Here is a 20,501-nt window from a genome sequence, read left to right as displayed (position 1 = left end):
CTTGATTCTCTTATTATCGATACAAAGACAGAGCTGGAACAAAACATACAGAAACAAAGGTTCTGATGCCTGATAAACAAAGTGCATGAGGCTCTTCAAAGGACTCAACATAAATGTGTTTAGCCGCTAATTAATTACACAAATCGTGTCCTGAGAGGCAGGAAGTAAATATGGGTGTCGGGTGCACTAGTTACTAGTTTCCATGCAGATGCCGTGCTCAGCTATCTTTAGCCTTGCATCAGTGAGTCAGGAATAAAGAATGAGGAGGGAGGACAGGAAGCAGGAGAATGAATGCTGCAGGGGGAGAGTAAACATAAACAAAACACACAACAGGAACAACATGAAGGCAAACAGGCTCAGAGCACACTGGGATGCTGAGGAGAGGACTGACATCCGCACGGGGACAGGAAGAAACAAAGTACATATAGATTTCAAAAGTGAGTTTTTATACATCTACAATGAGGGACTGCTGAGGTTTCGGATGATGAGTCAAGTTAACTGCATGTGACTGTTTGAAATGACGTATAATATTCCACACTGTAATGTGGTCGAGTCACCAACTAATGAAATATAAACAGAACAATAGCAGACAAATGTGGTTTTTTGACATTCGTCCAGCTGCAGATTTCTGTGTATTTTCATAGTTTTGACCAAAGAAATTCCTGAGATCTGGGGGTTGACGATGAACATGGCTCATTTTTAACCTGCTAGGTTGCCATGGTAACTGATGCTGCACAGCTAACCTGCTCTGGATGAGGTAATGCTGAATTTTATCTCATAAGTCTAAGTTAAATATGGTAGTAATCTCACCGAATGAAGTCATGTAGTTACATTAGTACCGATTATATATGTTGCAACACCACTGGAACCTACATGCATTCACTTAACGCAAAAATCACATAAATCTGTTATGTTTCGTCCTAATTTGCGCGAAAATTTAATTTACACTTCAGGTACTGCAGCTGACAGAACCAAAATTTGAACATTGATTAGTTTTATTAGTAAATATCTTTCAAAATATTGAATCAGTAACATTAATTTTACTTTAATTTGGCCAAAAACTAAAGTGACTTCCATGCATCTTTGAATATCCTTTTTTAATGAATCAAGTTTAAGGTTTAACTTCTATAATTTGCAGCTGCATTGAGTGTGCATCAAGTGGTAAAATAAACATATGTCATGATCAATAGTTTTCCACTAGCATGTCTCCTTTGAATAATTTGCAGTTGCAGCATTTATTATCATTATTATATTTTATTAGATTCCTGATAGCTTTCCATTATAAAAACCTGTTTCTCTTGACTGAAGGAGGTGGCACATGATTGGTCCATTTTGTGTTGAAAAGGAGCTACCTAACAACTCAAACACCAAGTTTCCGGGAAATACACAGAGTGTGGGTTAACAAAGAAAGCTGATAACCACCACAATGATACTCATTATCGTTTCTGATGCAGGTTTTAGGGTTTGCCAAGCCAACTTACACCCAGAAAGCCTGCTTATGTCAAACTTGCTTTGGGAAAACAGTACCAGTGATACAGCACCAACAATGAAGAAGTTTGGCCCAATGTTGAAATTACTTTCTCTGCTGAGAAACTTGAAATCGAGTCCCCTGAAAATAGGCAGTCCTCTGTGATGTATCACACCTTCTATTTGGTGAGCTGTTACAATCAGGACGGAGGTACATTATGCTTCATAGCCTCCTGTGTAACCATCCAGGTAATAAAAGGTTGCATTTGTCGTCCTGATTGTTGACGATGTTATCGTGGAGGACTTTGTTCTTAAGCATCTGTCTGTAATTGTACTGTTATTTCTATTTCTGAATGTTGCCATGGCCACAAAGAGAACTTCAAAAGGGACACAGAATGAAATGACCTACCTCATTGTAAAGAACAACTAACTTTAAGAAGGAAATTCAACCTTGAAGTTTTGTGGATGTTTACTGTGAACTTCTGGGTTATACATTTATCTACAAAGCTTTGTGTTGCTGAGTTTCTGCAGCAGACATATAGATTGGTGCATTTTAATCAGCAACAAGGGTATTGTCCCGGACTGCAGTGGTGACTAGGAATCTGAATTTGAAGGTAAAACTCTCAAATTATGTGTGAATCTATGCTTCAAACCTAACCTGTGGACATGAACTTTGGTGAGTGACCAAAAGAGTGGTTAGAAGAGGCCAAAACTGATGTACCTTAACATCCAAAGATATTCCATCTGGTCTATTAATACTTTCAGATACCTCAAACAGAGGTGGAAAGCATGGTTTGGGAGAAGTATGTCTTTTCTGGCCTGTTGCTCCTACAACATGGATCAACTTAAGTTACCATAAAACAATTAATGAACTAATGGCCTTCATTTTATGTTTCACCTAAGACTGGTTTGAGATTTGGGAGTGTCTTGGAATATTATTGAAAGAAAATGAGAACATCTTTTTAAATATTGCAAAACATCTACCATACCTATGGTTCCAGGTGGACAGGGCATCTTGGCCAACATGCCCTGCTTGGTCTTGGGCCAGGAGATGTCCATCATCACCAGGGGGTTGCAGTACTCCACCCTGATGTTGGGCAGTTTGGAGGAAGGCGGCACCCTGAAGTCGTCTTCCGGAACCAAACCCTCCACCAGCGTCTGGACCGGAGCCGCCACTGTCGTCGTGGTGCGTGGCCACGGGGCGAGGGCGGTGGTTGTGGCAGGAACCCTGGTGGTGGTGGTCCTGCTTGTCGTGGTTGTCATGGTAACAGTGGTAGGTCGGGTGGTGGTCCTCGTCGTCGTGGTCGTGGTGTCCATGTACACCATTACAGAGGAGGACGATTCTGGTAAATTATAGAGAAGGGTAAAGAAAGTGAGCTATTTATATGCTGGGAAAAGAAGTAAGTAAATTTTATTTCTATAGCACTTTTCCCAGAAAAGATTTACAGAGTGCTTCACAAAACAATACAAAATGACAAGAAAAAAAGAAAAGACGGTTGAGTGCTTTCTTTTTTAAATTATTTGTGTTTGAGATGGAAATTTGTTTTGATGCAGCTGAAAAAATAGATACAGACAGCTTAAAATATCGATTACTGAAACACGTATTTTTGATGCAGACATTCTTTACAGCTTTGGTCTTCTTTTTTTTTCTTTTTTTTAAACTTAATTTTCAGTTTTTTTGGTTTGTTTTTTACAGCTAACATGTAAATGATTTTTTTTCTGTAATTTTACAACATATGTCTGTAATTAAAGAAAGGGGAAATCTGGTAAATAACAACAATAACAAAAAAAATACATTCACGTTTGCTGATTTAAATACAGTGAAAAAATATATAAATTATAGTCAAATTTTGTAAAAGAACAAAATATTTGAAAAAAACAACAGATTTTTGGCGTGGACATTATTTGCACTTATGGCCAGTTTTGTTTTTTATCTTCTTTTTTAAGTTAAAATGTAAATTAATACTATTTTATACAGTGACTTTACAAAGTAAATCTAAAATCTGTAAAATAACAGCTAAAATACTTTACCATTTTCAGCTCGATATACACATCATTTTTCTTTCAAACGGCAGCAAATAACACTGCATAATGCATTTTGAAAATGTTAATACAGCAAATATGGTGTCATTTTATTGTCAAACACTGTAAAACAGAGATGACCAGTAACCCACACGGACATGAAGCTTACTATACACAGTTCTTTTGAGTAAATGAGTGTAGTGGGGGTGCATAGTCATTGCTAAGTCTATTAGTAAGAGATGCTTGCTGGAAAAGCTTTTTTTTCATAAAGGCATGGGAGTTCTATTCTCCTCCGCTTTCCATGTGTGACTTTAAGAGGATATAGTTCAAACAGGATCACTTGGAACAGGTCGGTTAGACTTACATGGGCATGCATCAGGCCTAGTTTGGGACCCCTGCTGACAGACTTCCAGCTGTGCAGTCTAAATGCAGCTGTTGACGAGGGCACATCTCTGCAAGTCAATAACTACGTTTTGCAGCTACGTGTTATTTTGGGGTCAGCCAGGACAAACTGAAGTACCCGTTTCTTGGATGTGAGACCTCCCTGTGGTTACACTCTGGGAGGCGTTGCTAATGACGCCATTTACCTGAACTGCTTGGAGGGACGCGAGGCTATGATAGCATCAGCACACGTGGGCCGAGATGGAACCTCGGTAATCCTTCACCGCCCACGCAAATGCACATGCAGCTCCTCGACTCTCATCAATCATGCCATCTATTTATCAGTTTTGTCCCTTTTATACTCCTTCCCTTGTGTCCCTGATTGGAAAACAGGGTCCCAAATTAATTTAGCTTCAGGCTTTTTATGAATGTTTGGTCATTGAGGGTCCGAGGACACACATACTTCAAATGTATCCTCAGAAAGTGGAAAGATTTTAAAGAATTTCAGAATTTTTTTTCCCATGAAAATGTGTCTGATGGAATATTTTAATTTAGCAATGCTGTTATTTTGGCACAATGACCCCTCAAAATCCTGACATTTCTGCATGTCATGATCTTATTACTGTTTGGAAGCAGACAGCTCGCCATAGACCCCTTTAAAGGAATGAGAGAGCACTTCCACACTGACACACACACACAATGTGGACCGCTGCAAAAAAATGCAATTTGGTCTAGTTGTCGTTTCCGCCTAATGCAGAGATACAATCAAACTGACAGAAGTGACAAATGGTCCTAATCTTTGTATGAAAGGGGAGCAAAACAAAATTTAATGAGGGTCGATTTTTGAGTTGGCAGGTGTAATGGACGTCACGCACGCGAGGAGAGAGCTCCAGATAACAGACATCGTCGGCGAAATCCAGATTCAATTTGCAATCGGACGATTTCCGTGTATGGTAAATCTGAAAGAAGTAAAATAAGACAGCATAAATTAGCGCCGCTGTTTGGGACACCGAGGCTCCCGAAGTCTGTAATGACACCCGACTACTATCTGCAGTCGATGCATTCAACGCTTAACAGCATTCAGCGACAGCCGAGGGTTGATTAAATAGTTTGCCGGCGCAGCGAGAGTTCCAGGCTGATTGAGTATTTGTTTTCTTTTGCTAACAAAAGAGTTTGTTGTGTTTTTAAGATCTGCAGGTATCTTGGACACTCCTGTGGAGGCACTCCATCAGTGAAGTGGAACTATAACAAGAGTCTCATTGAATTGCAATGTGAACTAAGGGCACAAGGATGCTTTTTTTCTTTCCCAACTACCTGGTAATGCAGGCTGTGCAACTTCAAAAATGTCTCTCAGACAGAAAGAAAAACAAATTTAGCAAGTGGAAAATACAAAAAACTGCAGAGGATGCAAGTACATATGGATGGAAAAGCATAGTCGCATGCTCACAAACTGGCAGCCACAAACCCTCCATAAAATGACACTACCAACCATCAACAAGGCTTTTAAAAAAATCACATGAATGCTCAGATAGCTGTTTAGCGTTTCCACCAGGACATCACCATTTACATTCTATAACCGCTATTAAACATCACCATCAATCTGCAGGCACCTCAGCTGCAATGATCACGAGAACAGGAAGGTGAAATATCTTCAAGGACGCCAGTCGATTTGTTTGATTATTTATGATAGAACTTGTTTACGCATCTGCATTTGGGGGAGAAATGATGGAAACCTCAAACATGACAAACCCAAATGTCAGGAAAAGGAAAGTGGCATCAATCTCCGCATAATTGAAATCCGCCCTGTGGTGCTTAAACTGCATATAGTAAAAAGGACACCATTAGAGCACCTGATGGAAATCTGATGGTGGATATTTGCTGCTCATACGGAGGTCAACGGAGGTCACGGTGCAGCAGCTCCGATAAGCTAGTGGCTAAACAGACGTGCAGAGGTGCTGGTCGGGATAAGGGAATTATTGTAGTGGTCAGGACGGCTGATGCAGCACTGATTGGGACTGTGACAGACTTTTTGCTGAGGGAGTTGAACTGCCAATAAATGCAGACAAAGACATGTGCAACCTGCATTTTTGTGACATTGGTTGACAATTTTGCTAACCGAGACGACAGAATATATTAGACTTGAAAGGATCAGTGACAAGCAGCAAGATTGTCCTTTTCCTGAATAAATATAAGAAATAGTTCATTCTGCAATATGCGAACAAAAAGAAATGAATTCATGGGTCACATATTGCTCAACAACCATAGACTTTTTGATCCAATATTTCTGTCAGCAGAAAGAACAGACTACATGTAAACAACTGTGTTTTTGCAACTAATGCTAAGCTATGCTAAATATGATCAAAACATCAATATGCTCCATTTTTTGAATAGTAAAAATTCTCACAAAACATCATCAGAAAAGTGGCACTGTGGTGTTACAGAGATGCTCAGGCCTACAAATCGTATCCTCCAGATGTAAAAGGGAACATGATTGTTGGCTACAGACTGCAGTGAAAATCCCATCATCATTTGAAGAAACAAAAGAATACCAGTTTTGCAAAATCTTCACAGCGCAAAGCAGTATCTCTCAAAATAATTACAATATAAACGTTTATTTGCATGCTGTTCAGCTATAGGTCTAACTCCTTTAACTGAGCTCTGACTCTGAGTAGGCTGCAAAGTAACTCACATCATGTCAAGAATGTAATTGGCGTGGCTGCATTTTGTTCAAACAGATGTTCTATTTTTGTTATTTTTTGTTGTATTTTTATAAATCATGAATATGTAGGAGCACACTGAATCTGTTGCTCATTTTAGCTCAATATCACAAGGTTAAATTACTTAATGTGCTGTAATTAGTAGTTTTTGATTCACTTTAATCTTGACTAATAATGCCAGTGAGCAGTGTTCACTCAGTGTACTGTGGCAAATTATTTTCTTGGGATAATGTGCAGGTTTTAACTGATTGAAGCGTAGGTACGATTTCAGTGAACCAAGATTTTCTTTGGTTGTCGACAGCCCTCGTTTAATTTGCAGTCAGTCGGGATGCTCTCTACTTGTGTTAAAATTTCACTTCCTCCAACAAAAGCTACAGAAACTTTACATTTTAGGAGCCACTGTGCCCTAATCTTTTCAAAGATCATCTTAAATCCGTCATGCCATACTGTATCACTCAGACCAAGTGAGACAAAATGCTAATGATACTCCTTAAAAAAACTACACAAAGAATTTATTTGTGCAAAATGCCTGCAAAGCCACCACCGCTGATAGCTACACCTACATAAAATCTAAGAATAACACAAAAGATTCAGCCAATTTAAAAGGAACTTTGACTGCTGTAAATATACATATTGGATTGATAACGAGTGTTATAAGGCTGGAAGTTATCACATCTCTTCCCTGAGTTGAAGGTATAATATATGACAAAACAGTGAAATATGACTCGAAATAAATAAAAAAAAACACCATCACAGCTTGAGGTTAATTCAAAGTCACCTGGAATCATGTCTAGAATGTAATTTGATGCTTCCATTTGATCCCGTTGAGTCCGCAGTTAAATTATTTTCCCACAACGTTGTGTCTACATGCAGCGAGTTAAATATGCCCGCAAAGACACACAGGAGACGGAGGGAACAGGAAAGGAAGAAAAAAGTGTCCTTGAGCAGACTTAAATATCTTTTCCATGAGATGAGCACAAGAAGAAGAGAAAAAAAACTAAACAACAAAACAGAGAAGCCAGCAGCAGCAGACAGCAGCCATAGTCTGCAGGCACTATCGCCTTGGAGACAACACAAGGACATTTTGTTTTGCTTTCGCCAGCTTTCCCCATCCATCCAAAGGGACGAAAAGAGAGAGAAGAAAAGCAGCGAGGTGAGCAGGTCTTTGGTTTGCCCCAAGGAACTAGTCCGTGACCTTACAGGAAGATTTGAATGTCTGACACATTTGGGGTTGAGAGTTTTATAATTGGGTGAAAAACACAACAACAGAGCTGCACTGCAGGACACCGAAATGTTCCTACTGGCACCGTTTATTTAGACATCGCACAACTACGAAAGAAGAAAGTTGAATTCAATAAAATGCCCTCAAACCTCAAAGCAATTTATCTTCTGTATATTTAACATTCGATGCGTTCTCAAAGGCATTGCAAAGTTGATTAAAACGAAATAACAGCCGGCTATTAGATATTCAGGATTCCTTAAAGGGCTTACGGATGTTCCTACAACCCCAACACCCAGCAACCTTTTCATTCACAAAAAGACAGCAGTCTGTGGCTACTCCAGCCTCCTATCTCATTGAAACACCAGCTCCGCTCATCATTTACGTTTCACTTCTGTTGTGCCGACACCCCCGCCGACCCCCCTCCCAAACCCAAAAACCCTGTTTCCACCACACACGGAGCTTTGTGCTTCATTTCAAAGCATTCGTTTCTGACTAATTAGCCTCTCTCTCTGTATCCCAGGGCTTCGTGGCTTCCACAATTAGATAAGCCCGCTCTACTTCGCTCCAGGAAAGGGGGGGGAATGCTATTATGAAATGGATCCGGTTTATATGACTCGTCGTTTCCGCACCGAGAGCATCGGGCCTCGTCGAGAAACTTCTGCAGAGTCGAGATCAAAAGAGGTGGGAAAGGGGTTTTTTTGGAGGGGAAGAAATGAAATCAGACGGTAAAGTGACTCTTCCAGCCTCGTGCTGAACCCAATTACCTCCTAATTTTAGTATTTGAACCTTTATGCATGGTTTCATCTTCAGCAGAGACTCTCGTAGACTGGAGAGAATTTTGGACATTCTGTGTGTGATGTCACCCATTAACTTTCTGCTGGCCTGTTTAAAGCTTGCAAAATGGGATTTGGTGGCTGCTGGGACTCATATTTTTAGACTTAAGCGTACTCAAAGCCAAAATCCATGATCACGGTTGTTAGCAGGACAGAACCGCACACTCGTGTCATTTCTGCCGCTTGATATGAGGGTCCCGCTTCCACTTTGGAATTCAGACATTGCAGCTGAACAGGGTGAAAATGCTACTTCCCTAGCTATTAGTTACATTGACAATGATATTTTGTCTTACAAATTGTCCAAAATGTTGTGCAGATGAGCTATTATCTAATTCTATACAGTGTGCACTAATCTGAATACATTTCCAGAACAGAGACGCAAGCTGTGCTTCAAGCCAGTTTCAAAACTCAACAAATAAATCACAGAACGCCATCAACAGCCAGGAAAAAAATCCATCTTCGGCATATTTTTAGGAGAAAAATGTTGTATAAATCCAGCTATGAATGATATATGAACAAAATTCCTCTGACAAAACCTTTAGAACACAGAGTGGAATAAAACTGGAAAGTTTGTTGCATGTATATGCCGCTGAAATGGAGAAAGCAAACTTTCACAATATCTGTTGTAAAATTCAATACATTTTTTATCAGAAGAAACTATTTATCTCAGCATGCAAATTCTCCAGTGAATTACTTTTATGAACACATTTATCTTTTGTATTTTTTTTCTAATTGTTATGTTCAAATCTGCAAATGCATAACCGTCTATTTAAATACCTACAAATGTGTATACATTTACATAATGGAAATCTGAACATTGGATAAATCTGGGTTTGCTATTTCTACTTTATTTTGTTGATTAGATTAGTTGATGGATTTTACTGAAGAGATTATGGATATCTGTTTAAATCACTACATAAATCCTAATATGCCTTCAAAAGCAAGACTAAAAAAAAATCCTTATTGCCATGTTTTTAGGGGAAAATTGCTATGTAAGTCTAGCTATGAATGATATATGAACAAAGCTCAAAACCTTCAGAATATGGGTTGGAAGAAGTTTGGAAAGTTTGGGGCTACTGAGGTGGAGAAGTCAGGCTCAGAGTTGGAGAAAAAGAATTCATTTTAAGAGAGCATGCTTTAGCAACACATTTTGATACATTTTTATGAGAAACTACTATACATCAGCAAGAAACGTGTTCAGTTTATTATTTACTGAGACAATTATCTTTTGCATTTATGTTTTTTTGTTATGTTTTAACATACAAATGCCCTATTTGCACGGATTTCCAAATTGGAAATTTAAACACTGAATAAATCCAGGATTGATGTGTTTTTTTTAATTTCCTTGACAGATAAAAGTCAAAACAGATATATCTCTGTTTTTGTCATTTAATAAATTATGGAATGTTATTACCAGCAAGAAAAATCAATTCTTGCTATGTTTTTCAGATAAAAATGTATGAATCCAGCTATGAATGATATATGAACAAATCCCTTCTAACAAAACCTTCAAAAATATAAAAAGAATAACAAAAAAAAAGTTTGGTGCATGTGTGAGCAACGGAGATGAACTCAGAGTACAAGACAAAATGCATCGTGACACAGCAGGATTTAGTGAATTATATTGCAAAATTCCACACAATTCAATCGGAAATCACAACCTACAGGGACAACACTGAACTATTATTTATCACAACGAAATCCATTTGATTACTTGCATTAAGACCATTATCATTTAAGTAAAAACGCACTATTTTGCACATTGGATCTGAACACTGGATGAATCCAGCTTCTTCTTTCTGTTGACTTTACTAGAGTCGAATGTTTTCACGAAACAGATTTTGGATATCTCTTTTGCATCACTCAATAAATACAGTCGACACCCCGAAAATCCATTTTCGGCACGTTTTTAGCAGCAAAATGTTGTTTAAACCACTCTGAATGATACATGAAGAAATCCCTCTGTACAAACCTTCTGAATATAGATGGGGATAAAGAAAGTTGGTGCTACTGAAATTGAGATTTCTGACTCAGACTAAGAGACAAACTTCAAAGAGAAAAGCCTTCAAAGCTCCATAAATGATGATTGCAAGCCACTATTTGCTGGTAAAGTTTTAACCAATTAATACTGCCTTGGAATGTACCCAGTTTATTACTTAAATTAAGTCAATTATATTTTATAACATAAATCTTCAGAAATGCTATGTTCAAATAGGTTCTAAATTACTGTAATATTGTATACTATGCACTCATTTACATACATGTCCAACAGAGACAGAATAAAAATATCAAAAAAGAAAAACTTAAGTATGTACTGTATCTTGGATGTTTTATTCTATCTTGTATGAAAAAATAAATGTTATGGAAGCAAAAAGACCAAAAATTTATGCAGTGAATGAAAAAACGTTTTACCCTTGAGCGTCTTATCTGTGGTAAAAATCTGAATATTAACAAATCATAATTTATATAATTTATGATGCTCCTCATCATTATTAAAGAAATTGAGTTTATGTTAGCTCCTACACTGAAAGCTGTGAACTAATATTTGCTACTTTCAAAGTGTCAAACTACCATTTCAACTCCATTATAAATTCATACTGGTTTATTTCAAACTGCAAAATTTAAGGATCCACTCTAGTATTCAGTTTGTTGGACTGGGTGCCATGTTACCCTGCTACTTTAAGGCTTTTACACAGTGGAGCCTGCAGAAATGGGGGATAGTCTTAATTTATGCCACTTCTTTTTTTTTTTTTTGTAATGCCACTGATCCAGCAAAGGATAAACGCCTTGTGTTACGAGCACTGACATGTAAGCCTATTGTAGCATGTTTAGCTCACCCAGAAATGGGAAGGTAGTATTTGCCCAGGGTCACTTAGCTTCTGCTGGTTGACTTCAGGGAGGAAATTGTGCTGATGTTGCCATCAATACTGTTCCACAGACTATAGGGTGAGACCATGATGTAATGATGCATTTATTAGTGCATCCATGTGCGATCTTACAAGTTCATGGGCCAGTAGCTTTTGTTGGTCAGAGTGTGCCGCCATTAGAAAATGTGAAGGAGCAGTTTGCAAAACCTACAGATTCTGCACAGGCATAATGTATAAATATAAGATATTTTCAGACAAATTTGGTGAAATTAATTCATTTTTACCATTTCCACTGAGACACCAAGCAGCCGTAACATTAAAACCACCAGCCGAATGTTTTAAAGGTCACCCTTGAGCTCCAAAACAGCTTTAGTCCATTGGATCTTGACCTCTTTGGGTGTTTCACAATGTCTGGAACCAGGACATCGGTAACGGATCATTTAGTTTGCAGTGTGGGGTCTTTGCTTTAGTGAAATGGTGAACTTGGAGGCCGGGTCAATGTCTTGGCTATTTGTTCCTTAAGCTGTTCCTGAGCAGTTTCTGGGGTTTGATGGGACTCATTGGAGAAAGATGCTGTTTTAAGGGAGTACTGCTGCCATGATGGGTTGTGCTTGGTTTACAGCAATGTTTAGGTATGTATCAGTTCAAGTACAATCCACACGAATGCCAGGACCCAAGGTTTCCCAACATTGTATCAAGATGGTCAGTGTTGTCAGAAGTTGTACTGTTGTGGCTGATCGGTATATTTCAAATTTCAGTATGTCAATTCTCAATCAATCAATTTATGTTTACTTTACTGAAGCAAAGATTAAGCAAAGTAGTGCGGCTAACAATTTATTGAATGTACTTTTAAAAAATGGTTCTACTTTATGTTTAAACTTAAAGAGTTCCGGCTGTGTGCTCCCTTTTCACCACTCACATCTAAATATGATCTGGTTCTATGCACACTTTCATGTGAAAGTCCCTCTGACCTGCAGTCGAATCACACCAATCATATATCCATGTGTCTGAAAATTGATTGAATTTGAGAGACTAGTTTTCCAGAAGAAGGTTTAGGCTACCTTTGTCTTGAGTTTAGAACCATCCATAGTTTAAAATGTTCGTCAGGGGTGCTACTATTCCTTGTTTGTACTGTTTTCTTTTGAATACTGTAAGCCAGTAAATAGCAGAATTTCATTTTTGGTTAGTGCAGAGTAGGTAAGGGTGTTTGTTTGTTTTTTGTAGTTGTTTTTTGATCGAATAATATCTCTTGTTTGAGTAGCATCCTTTGCCCTTAGTTCCTTCTTTTGTGCAAACTGTGTTGTTGAATTTTGATAATTTCAAATTTTTCAATAAAAATGAATAGCAATTTTGGATAAACAGAAACCACCTGGCCTAGGAAAAAAAACAAATACTGCGACAATGGAATATGGGAAATTAAAAGCGAGTAGAAGCTGCAGATCTGTGTATACTCTGAACTACACCCCTGTTTTTATTGTATCTGAGAAGTGGAAACTGGTAGTTACACTACACAGGTTTACGTTACACATTGCTTGTGGCCTTGTTAAGCCAGTAAATTGCTTTGCCATGTCATCACTGTGAGGTGTCCAAGCAACCACAGAAATCCTCAGTAGCTAACTGCTGGATGCCAAATTGTTGTAGGTCCCTGAAGCTGCCACTAATTTACACTTTGATTTGGTACAGAATAAACAAATGAGATGTAACGTGTTCTTTAGGAAGCTTCAGTGGTGCGAGTGGATTGCGTTGCCTTCAGACAGAGCCAGACTTGCCATTTCCCCTATAACTTACAGAGCAAGTGTAAGTTGGAAAACAAGTCCTACCCCATCTCATATATGATTGGTTTGCACAAAAGCAGCAACAGTGAAGCAGGAAAATACACAGTAGAGAAACTGAGAATGAAAGGGTTGTCCTGAGAGCAATGTCAGTCCCTTTACGAAATATTGCTTAAGGTTTCCGACATGTTGCTACAGAGGAGATTCATTTGTGACGGGTTCAAACAAGTTGAATGCACCTCTTCATGCTCTTTCCACAGAAATGGTCCTTGAACCACATCATCTGTCGAGCAGCCAATAATTACTGGTGTCTCACTGAAGTGCTGAAAATAGCAGTCAGAAAAATGCTGCCAAGCTTAACCGGAAGTAATTGATGCTTCATGTTGGGATATGTTGGCAACCGTTTGTCTGATAAAATGTGTAACTTCAAAAGACCAGAAATTAGCATTGAAGAAATGTGTCCCAGTCTGGTTCTGACCTTACAGGAAGCCTGCTGAGAGAAAGTGGAGGGGCAAAAAATGAAGTGAGACTTGTTAAACATGTGACACAAGTGATTTGTTAATTCTCAGGCAGGATCTAGTTGGGGATTAATTAATGAGTGTAATGTAAAATTTCATCTGAGATAAAAATTATTTACATCCGTGCGCAGGAAATCAGCGCGCAAGATCAGCCTCGTAATGACAGTAGCTCCTCGGTTTATCAGCTCTCTAATGTTTATGTCATGTGATCCCACCAAAACTGCACAAATGTGTGTCGAGGAGAGGAAGACAATCGTGGAAGTCCCGTCATTTAACGGAAACCCTTTTCTGTGGCGAGCCCGCAAATCCATCAGAGAGTTTAACTGGGGGCAGGTGGTGCTGGTGGGGTTGGAGAAGAGGAGGAGGAGGAGCGGATAAAATATGCAGCCAGACATCCGGTAATGCTTCGATATCATCTGACATGATGAGAACCGTAATGGATGGGAGCTATGCATTGTTTGGCAATTAATTTCTCATTCCCGAGCTCTCTTCGCGGGACTCGAGAGGGCATCTATGGAGGTCACACGGCGCTGGGGGAAGCGTACGCAAAGGCTGATTTAAATGCACACAGGCCTGGAGACACACTGCCTCAGTTTGAGTTAAATGACAGAAGAGACCTGAGCTCAGCCTGAGTGTGTGTGCACCACAGTGAAGTTAAGTGCACTGCAAAGACACAAAAGCACAAGCAAGTGGTGTTTTCATGCCTGATGTGCACATATTGTGGCTAATCAGGGATATACTTATGTCTCCAAATCACAATTCTTGATGCAAATCTCTCATGCACAAACTGTACTAATACAGTACGGTTTGTTGTGCATTCTGAGTGCATTAAAACCTTGCATTGCACAAAAATCCATATCCAGGTTTTTGCCCTTAGCGTAAAATCTTCACTCTCTCTGGCTTGTGACAAGGCCAAACATTGTCAAACGTACCAAGGAGAGCAAAAGGCGGCTAAAAAGGAATGTGAGCACATGAACCGAGGGCTCTTTTCACTAAAGAGGAAAAAGGCATCGCTCCTACAAGGTCTCGCCGTTTGCCAATAAAAAAAAAATAAATAAAAAACTTCGAGTAAGGCTTTTCGGAAGGACTGTCAAGCAACAGTGGAACGGGCCAAATGGAAAGGGCAACAGAGGAACTGACACCGGTGATAAAGAGAGTTAAAGATGCTTTCGAGGCCTCCAATCAGATTTACTCGGCTGATTGGTCAAAATAAATCACTTGGAGGTTGTGCGCCACCGAGCCTGTTAAATTTAATGTGGCAATTTTTGGGGGGCTGAAGAAAAAAAAAAACACACACACACATAGTTCAGGAGTAAGAGCAGAGAGGTGGAGGCGATTCCAAATGCTACTAAATAACTCTGGTTTAACCTACTTTAGTGGGATTTTTTTTCATGTTTATCGTGCGCATGAAATAAACACAAAACATATCTTTTTCTTGATTTTGACTAAGTTTGTTTTCTCCCTATTTCTGCCCACGTCAGGAGAGATGGATCGGGTGTTGGCCTTAATTGAGGGATTGCCTGCCACCTCTCTCACTACACAGGTGATCTGTGTATGATTTCTGGATCAAGGTAGAGCCGCCAAGCCCAGTGATGGATGGCTCAGTCAGGAGGAGGGACGGCAGACAAAAATCACACGATACATAATGGGGGAGCAAAAGAAAACGGCATGTTCTTGAAACATGTTCACGTCTGCTCATGCTGACAAAGGTTTCACTCAAACTCCCTATTAAGAAACAGGACGATCAGCAAAACATGCACGAATGGGGTCAAAATGATTATATTTTACATTATATTACAGTTTATTCCCATGTGAGGGCATATGGCTCTGAATATTTTTTGAAAAAAGAACCCTCTGAAGCACCAACAAAGAGCTCCCTGTTTAAAAAAAATCTAAAGCTGCATTACTAACAGAGGTCTATTGTGTTCCGGCATTAAAGGGGTTTGCAAGGAGACTGTGCATGTGTTTGTGTGCGTTAGAAAAATCTTTCTCAACTATAATCCTAAACCTTGCACTTTTCCCTCGAAGAAAATTGCCCTGTGCGCGAGGTGCACCAGGCATGTGATAAGTGCGTAGCTTGCAAATAAGCATGTAGCCTACATTCCTAAGCCTCGACATCAAAAAGGGGTTTCATGCAGCATGCAAAAGAAAGACTGCTTTTTTTGTGGAACAGTAGCATTTAGTTTGAATTACTAAGCAGTGCGTCCCATAAAGCTTTGTGATCAGGTAAAAAATGTCTATGATGACACACGCTGGGTATCGCTTGAATCGATAAAAACGATGACGGGTGCTGGAAGGCGAAGGAGTGGAACCGAAAGGACAACAGTTTGTGCCTTTAAGAGCTAACTGAGTCACACTCAGATTATCTACAGTGACTCTGCCAGCCTGCATTTGCTGCTTAGACAGTCTTAATCAATTTAGCATGTGTCAAGCTCTTCCAAATCGAGCCAAGATGGGCGTCTGAGCGTCCAAAACATCGGCTGCTTCGGCATGAAGGTCGGGGCGCCGCTTCTGCCGCCTCCCTCCAGGCCAACGGGGCCTGGCAATGTGCCGCAGCCAGATGGTAACATGTGGCAAAATTGCAAGACGACCAGACAATAGATGTATCCGTGGCATCAGCTCTGCTGCATCCTATGCACCAATCGTGGGTAAACAAAAGAATCATTCCTGCAGCGGCGCATGCAGGCATCAGAGGCTGTCTGAGTGAAACAAGAGCTGAAGAGACGCTCACTACTGCCAGGATCAACCTCTTTTCATCTGAGAGTCCATTAACACATCATCGCAAGGTACAGCAACAGTCTAACAATGTGGGACTAAACTAGAAAACACTGTCTAAGTTCATGCACATAAACTGAAGAATATACAGCTTGAATTCTTATCATATGGCAGCGCATTAGTGCTACAGACAGCAGCAGCAGGTGAGAGATACTGAGGCAATGTTTTTTTTTTATGTGGTTGTCCTTGTCTTTGCAGTCCTGTGGAGTCAGTGCAGCTTAGCTCAGTGTGGCAGCAACACAGAGGTTACTGAGGTAAAGCTGAGACCTGGACAGAGAAATTTCTCTAAACAGGATTAGGGAAAGAGGAATGTAGTTAGATTTTAGTCGTCACTAATACTACAATTTGTAGAAAACTAGTAACAAGAAGTGAGACCTAAATCTATTTTTAGCAAGAAATGTGTTTTTTGTGTATTTTGTGGTTGGTTCTGAAGCTAGCCTTCTTTTGAATTATTACAATTGAGCTACTCATCATGTCAGTTTAGCATGTTAGATTGTTTACATTTAGTTTTGCAGGTATTTGGCCCAAAACCAAAGTAATCGATACTATGATTTTTATTTTTTGCCCCATCTCATGCAAGTTATTTCATATTGAATATCTGATGATACTATGATCCACGGTTACACACACTTTAAACATTGTAGCGGTACTTCCCAATTCTTACTGCTTAATACTTTAGCAATCAGAGGATGTGGGCAGTTCCATGTTGGCAACGGAGAGCATTGTGGGGGTTTAGCTAGTAAAAGGGGCAACATGACAAAGACTCCTATGAAGCTTAATGACCTATATTGTGGTAAAGTATAATAGCAATTTCATGTTTCAAGTGCTTCTCATGTATCTGTGGCTTTGCCATTAATATCAACAAATGAAAAATAAATTATGCTGAATATATCTGATTTTTTTTTTTACATTTTTGATTGATATTGGTGTACATATTAAGGAAGTTACTCTAAATGCAACATGTTGGTGTCAGCAGATGAAAACAGAAGAATAGTTTGGTTTATAGGTTAAGTTTTTGCCAATACGGAGCAGTTAAAATTGTTTTGATCACCCCAACATCCCTGACAGACGCATTACAATTTTGATCTTAACATAATGCTACATGAAATATCTTATTAGCATCAGTTGTTATGGTTTTGTCGAAGCTATTTTATTTTTAAAGCATGATTGCCAGATTACTTGCAATTCCACTGCTTTTTCCACTAATTCCAATCATTTCAAGCAGCTCCTCAACTTTTCCAGTAAGATTCTGTTCCAGAACAATCAAACCAAGTCTGTTCTTAGTTGGGGAGATGATTGAGCTAAATCGCACTGATAGACAACATAAGAAACACTTTAAAAGGTAAATCTGGTCATCTGGATTATGGAATGTTGAAGCTATTGAATTTCTACAAATGTCAGAAGATCAACATGCTCTTTCTGTTGCATTTGTAATAAGTTTTATTTACAGATACCATATGTCATATTTTTCAAAACCTGAATTCACATGCATTTACTGCTGGCTTTTGAAAGATGTATGTAGGGCTCAGCTGCTATCACTGTGTTTGTATTTTCCTTCAAGCTTTTAAAAGATGACCAGAGAGCAATTTATTTCACTTGTCCTTGCATATTCTGCACTGAATGTAATCATGAAAAGTGGTAAGCGAGCTTTTACATCTGCCTACAAATAGCCGCCTGTGAGCACTTTTTCTTTGGTTCTTTCTTCCTTTTTTTTTTCCAAATCACCAATTCAGTGAATTTATGTGTCAATGGAGTTGTCATGGAAGCACTCCTGTGCGCAGATCATCTGTCCTTGAAAGCATCTTGTTTGGACAAACTTATCATTCTGCCTGTTGAAGAGACCGCAGCAAGTGCACAGATTAGTGCGAGATTATTGTGAGGATTAGTTTCTTTGCATGGATATCCTCAAATATTACTCAGAATTTGGTTTTGATGGAGCAGGAAAACAACTCTGTCTGCACTGTACATAAAACATAATTTGCTCAAAGAGATCAAAAATCGTTAACAATTAGATGCAGTGGTATGGTGACTTGGATGTTTTTTTAATTTATTTTTGGCATTTGCCAGATATGATCATCATGTCCCTTCCTGATGCCCTGCAGCATGTGAACTGGCCCATGTGGTTGGGCATCCAGCACTGGGCCCCAGCTGTGGGTTTGGCCACGTATCTGCTGCTCTGGTGCCCATATACCATGCTCCACTGGTATGGCAGGTCAGGCATGCTCATGGAGCTGGAAGCACGAGCGGGGAAATGAACTTGTGTTAGCGCGATCAGAGGATGACACTTCTCTGTGAGTGTTAACAGGCACTGTGATCATGACACTGGATCAAATTTCTCATGTTTGCAGCAAAAGGAAAACGCTACGTTGACTGCAGGAGCTCCAAATGAACTTATTGAATCATACGTATCTTGTTTTTGGCCTCCTGAGCCTTCCTGCTGTACAGAAATACCCTAAAAAAAAACACACTTTTATACACTTGTAACAGTTTTGAAGCAGTTTGATGGGAAGTTGCGTGTACAAATTGTGGTTTTATTTCATTTTTCATCATTGTAACTCAATTTTGACACCTACAGCTTCAGTTTTACTTTTGTTTTTCCAACCCTCAACCCCACTGAAATCCTGTAAAATAATCAGATTAAAGACAGAGCTGAAAACTACCTACTAGTAAAGATAAATATAAATGTGTTTGCTGGCAAACAGAAAGAGAAGAAACTTTCCGACTGTGTCTAAAAAGTGGACTGAATCAGCAGGTGGAAAGATCAGTTTGTGTTTTATATAATGATCAGTAAATTTAGACTTGGTGCAGGTTTGTGCAAATGATGTAGTTTCCAGACAAACATGAGCTTTTGGTTTAATGGTCCAAAATGTTTTAAGATATGACTCTTATCTTCTACTGCCGCAATAACACACCTGTTCAGCAATTATATTTAAATACAGGGCACTAAGAAACAGCTGGCAACAGTATTCTGTAAATTACTTTTGGAGATACCAAAATGCCTTCGGTGAAAATTTTTTTTTTACAGAAATGGCTCGAGTTGACCAGCATATTAAGCCACATTTGGCATGTTGCAGGGGAATATTTGATAACTGTGCACTTCTTTCTTGAATATCTGCACCCTAAAAACACAAAAACAACAAAAAAAAACCCTCATCTTGCATTGTTGTTGAGTTTGCCCCGGACACATTTAGCTCTCTGATCTCTGCGCATCCTCACTGGAGAAGCGACTAAATGGAACAAACAACCTTGCAGCTGCAAAATACAGACTAATTTGTGTGCAGTGAAGTGGTACACTGATGCTGATTCAAACAATTTGGTTGTAACTATCCTGCCATCTCAAAATTGGGCTCCTCGGGAGACAATTGTGTGGAAAATGTGCACAGCTAACTTTAATCAGAACAGGTCTGTATTCTCTTGTTTCTGCATTCGGGCTGGAAGTTGATCAAACAAAATGCTTTATCACTCTGGAGTCCATTCAATCACTCTTTCATTCCTCATCAATCTGTTTATCTGACATTTATATTTGTTCCCTGACTCCATCCATCCACTTAATGCAACATTTTACTATCTATATTCATGCAGTCGACTCTTTGGAGGGCAGCCTGTTGTGCAGCAGCAGCCAAACAACTCTACTGCTGAGACTTCGCATGTGTGTATGGAACTATGTGTGCTAAAGAGTAAAGAATAACCATTTAACACAGTAAGCACACAACAACATCATTTTTTGCTTCCCTTAACTACAACAAATTATGTTATGGGTAGCTGTGTATAGTCAGAACCGAACACTGTAAGCATGGTCACTGAATGACTGAATACATTACTGGGTGTGTTGAAGCGGGACTCGGAGTATAAAAAAAGATTTGGGGGAGAAAAGTAGCAGCCAGCTAAGGAAAATAAATTAAACTGGCAAGCGGCAGGTAGAAAAAG

General features: G+C 39.3%; 1 protein-coding gene across 7 annotated transcripts in view; it reads right to left on the bottom strand.

The window, feature by feature from the left end:
- LOC110962602 (adhesion G protein-coupled receptor L3-like) overlaps positions 1-20,501 on the bottom strand; it is a 266,798-nt gene that overhangs the window by 94,006 nt on the left and 152,291 nt on the right. For all 7 annotated transcript variants that reach the window (XM_051943682.1, XM_051943683.1, XM_051943678.1 and 4 more), the window contains one exon: positions 2,457-2,810. In XM_051943682.1, the coding sequence (XP_051799642.1) occupies positions 2,457-2,810 (354 nt within the window). The remainder of the gene's footprint in view (positions 1-2,456; positions 2,811-20,501) is intronic.

Source organism: Acanthochromis polyacanthus, chromosome 23 (assembly GCF_021347895.1).
Source record: "Acanthochromis polyacanthus isolate Apoly-LR-REF ecotype Palm Island chromosome 23, KAUST_Apoly_ChrSc, whole genome shotgun sequence".
Classification (NCBI taxonomy): domain Eukaryota; kingdom Metazoa; phylum Chordata; class Actinopteri; family Pomacentridae; genus Acanthochromis; species Acanthochromis polyacanthus.
The sequence above is the reverse complement of the archived record's forward strand: the minus strand, read 5'-3'. Positions and strand labels throughout refer to the sequence as shown.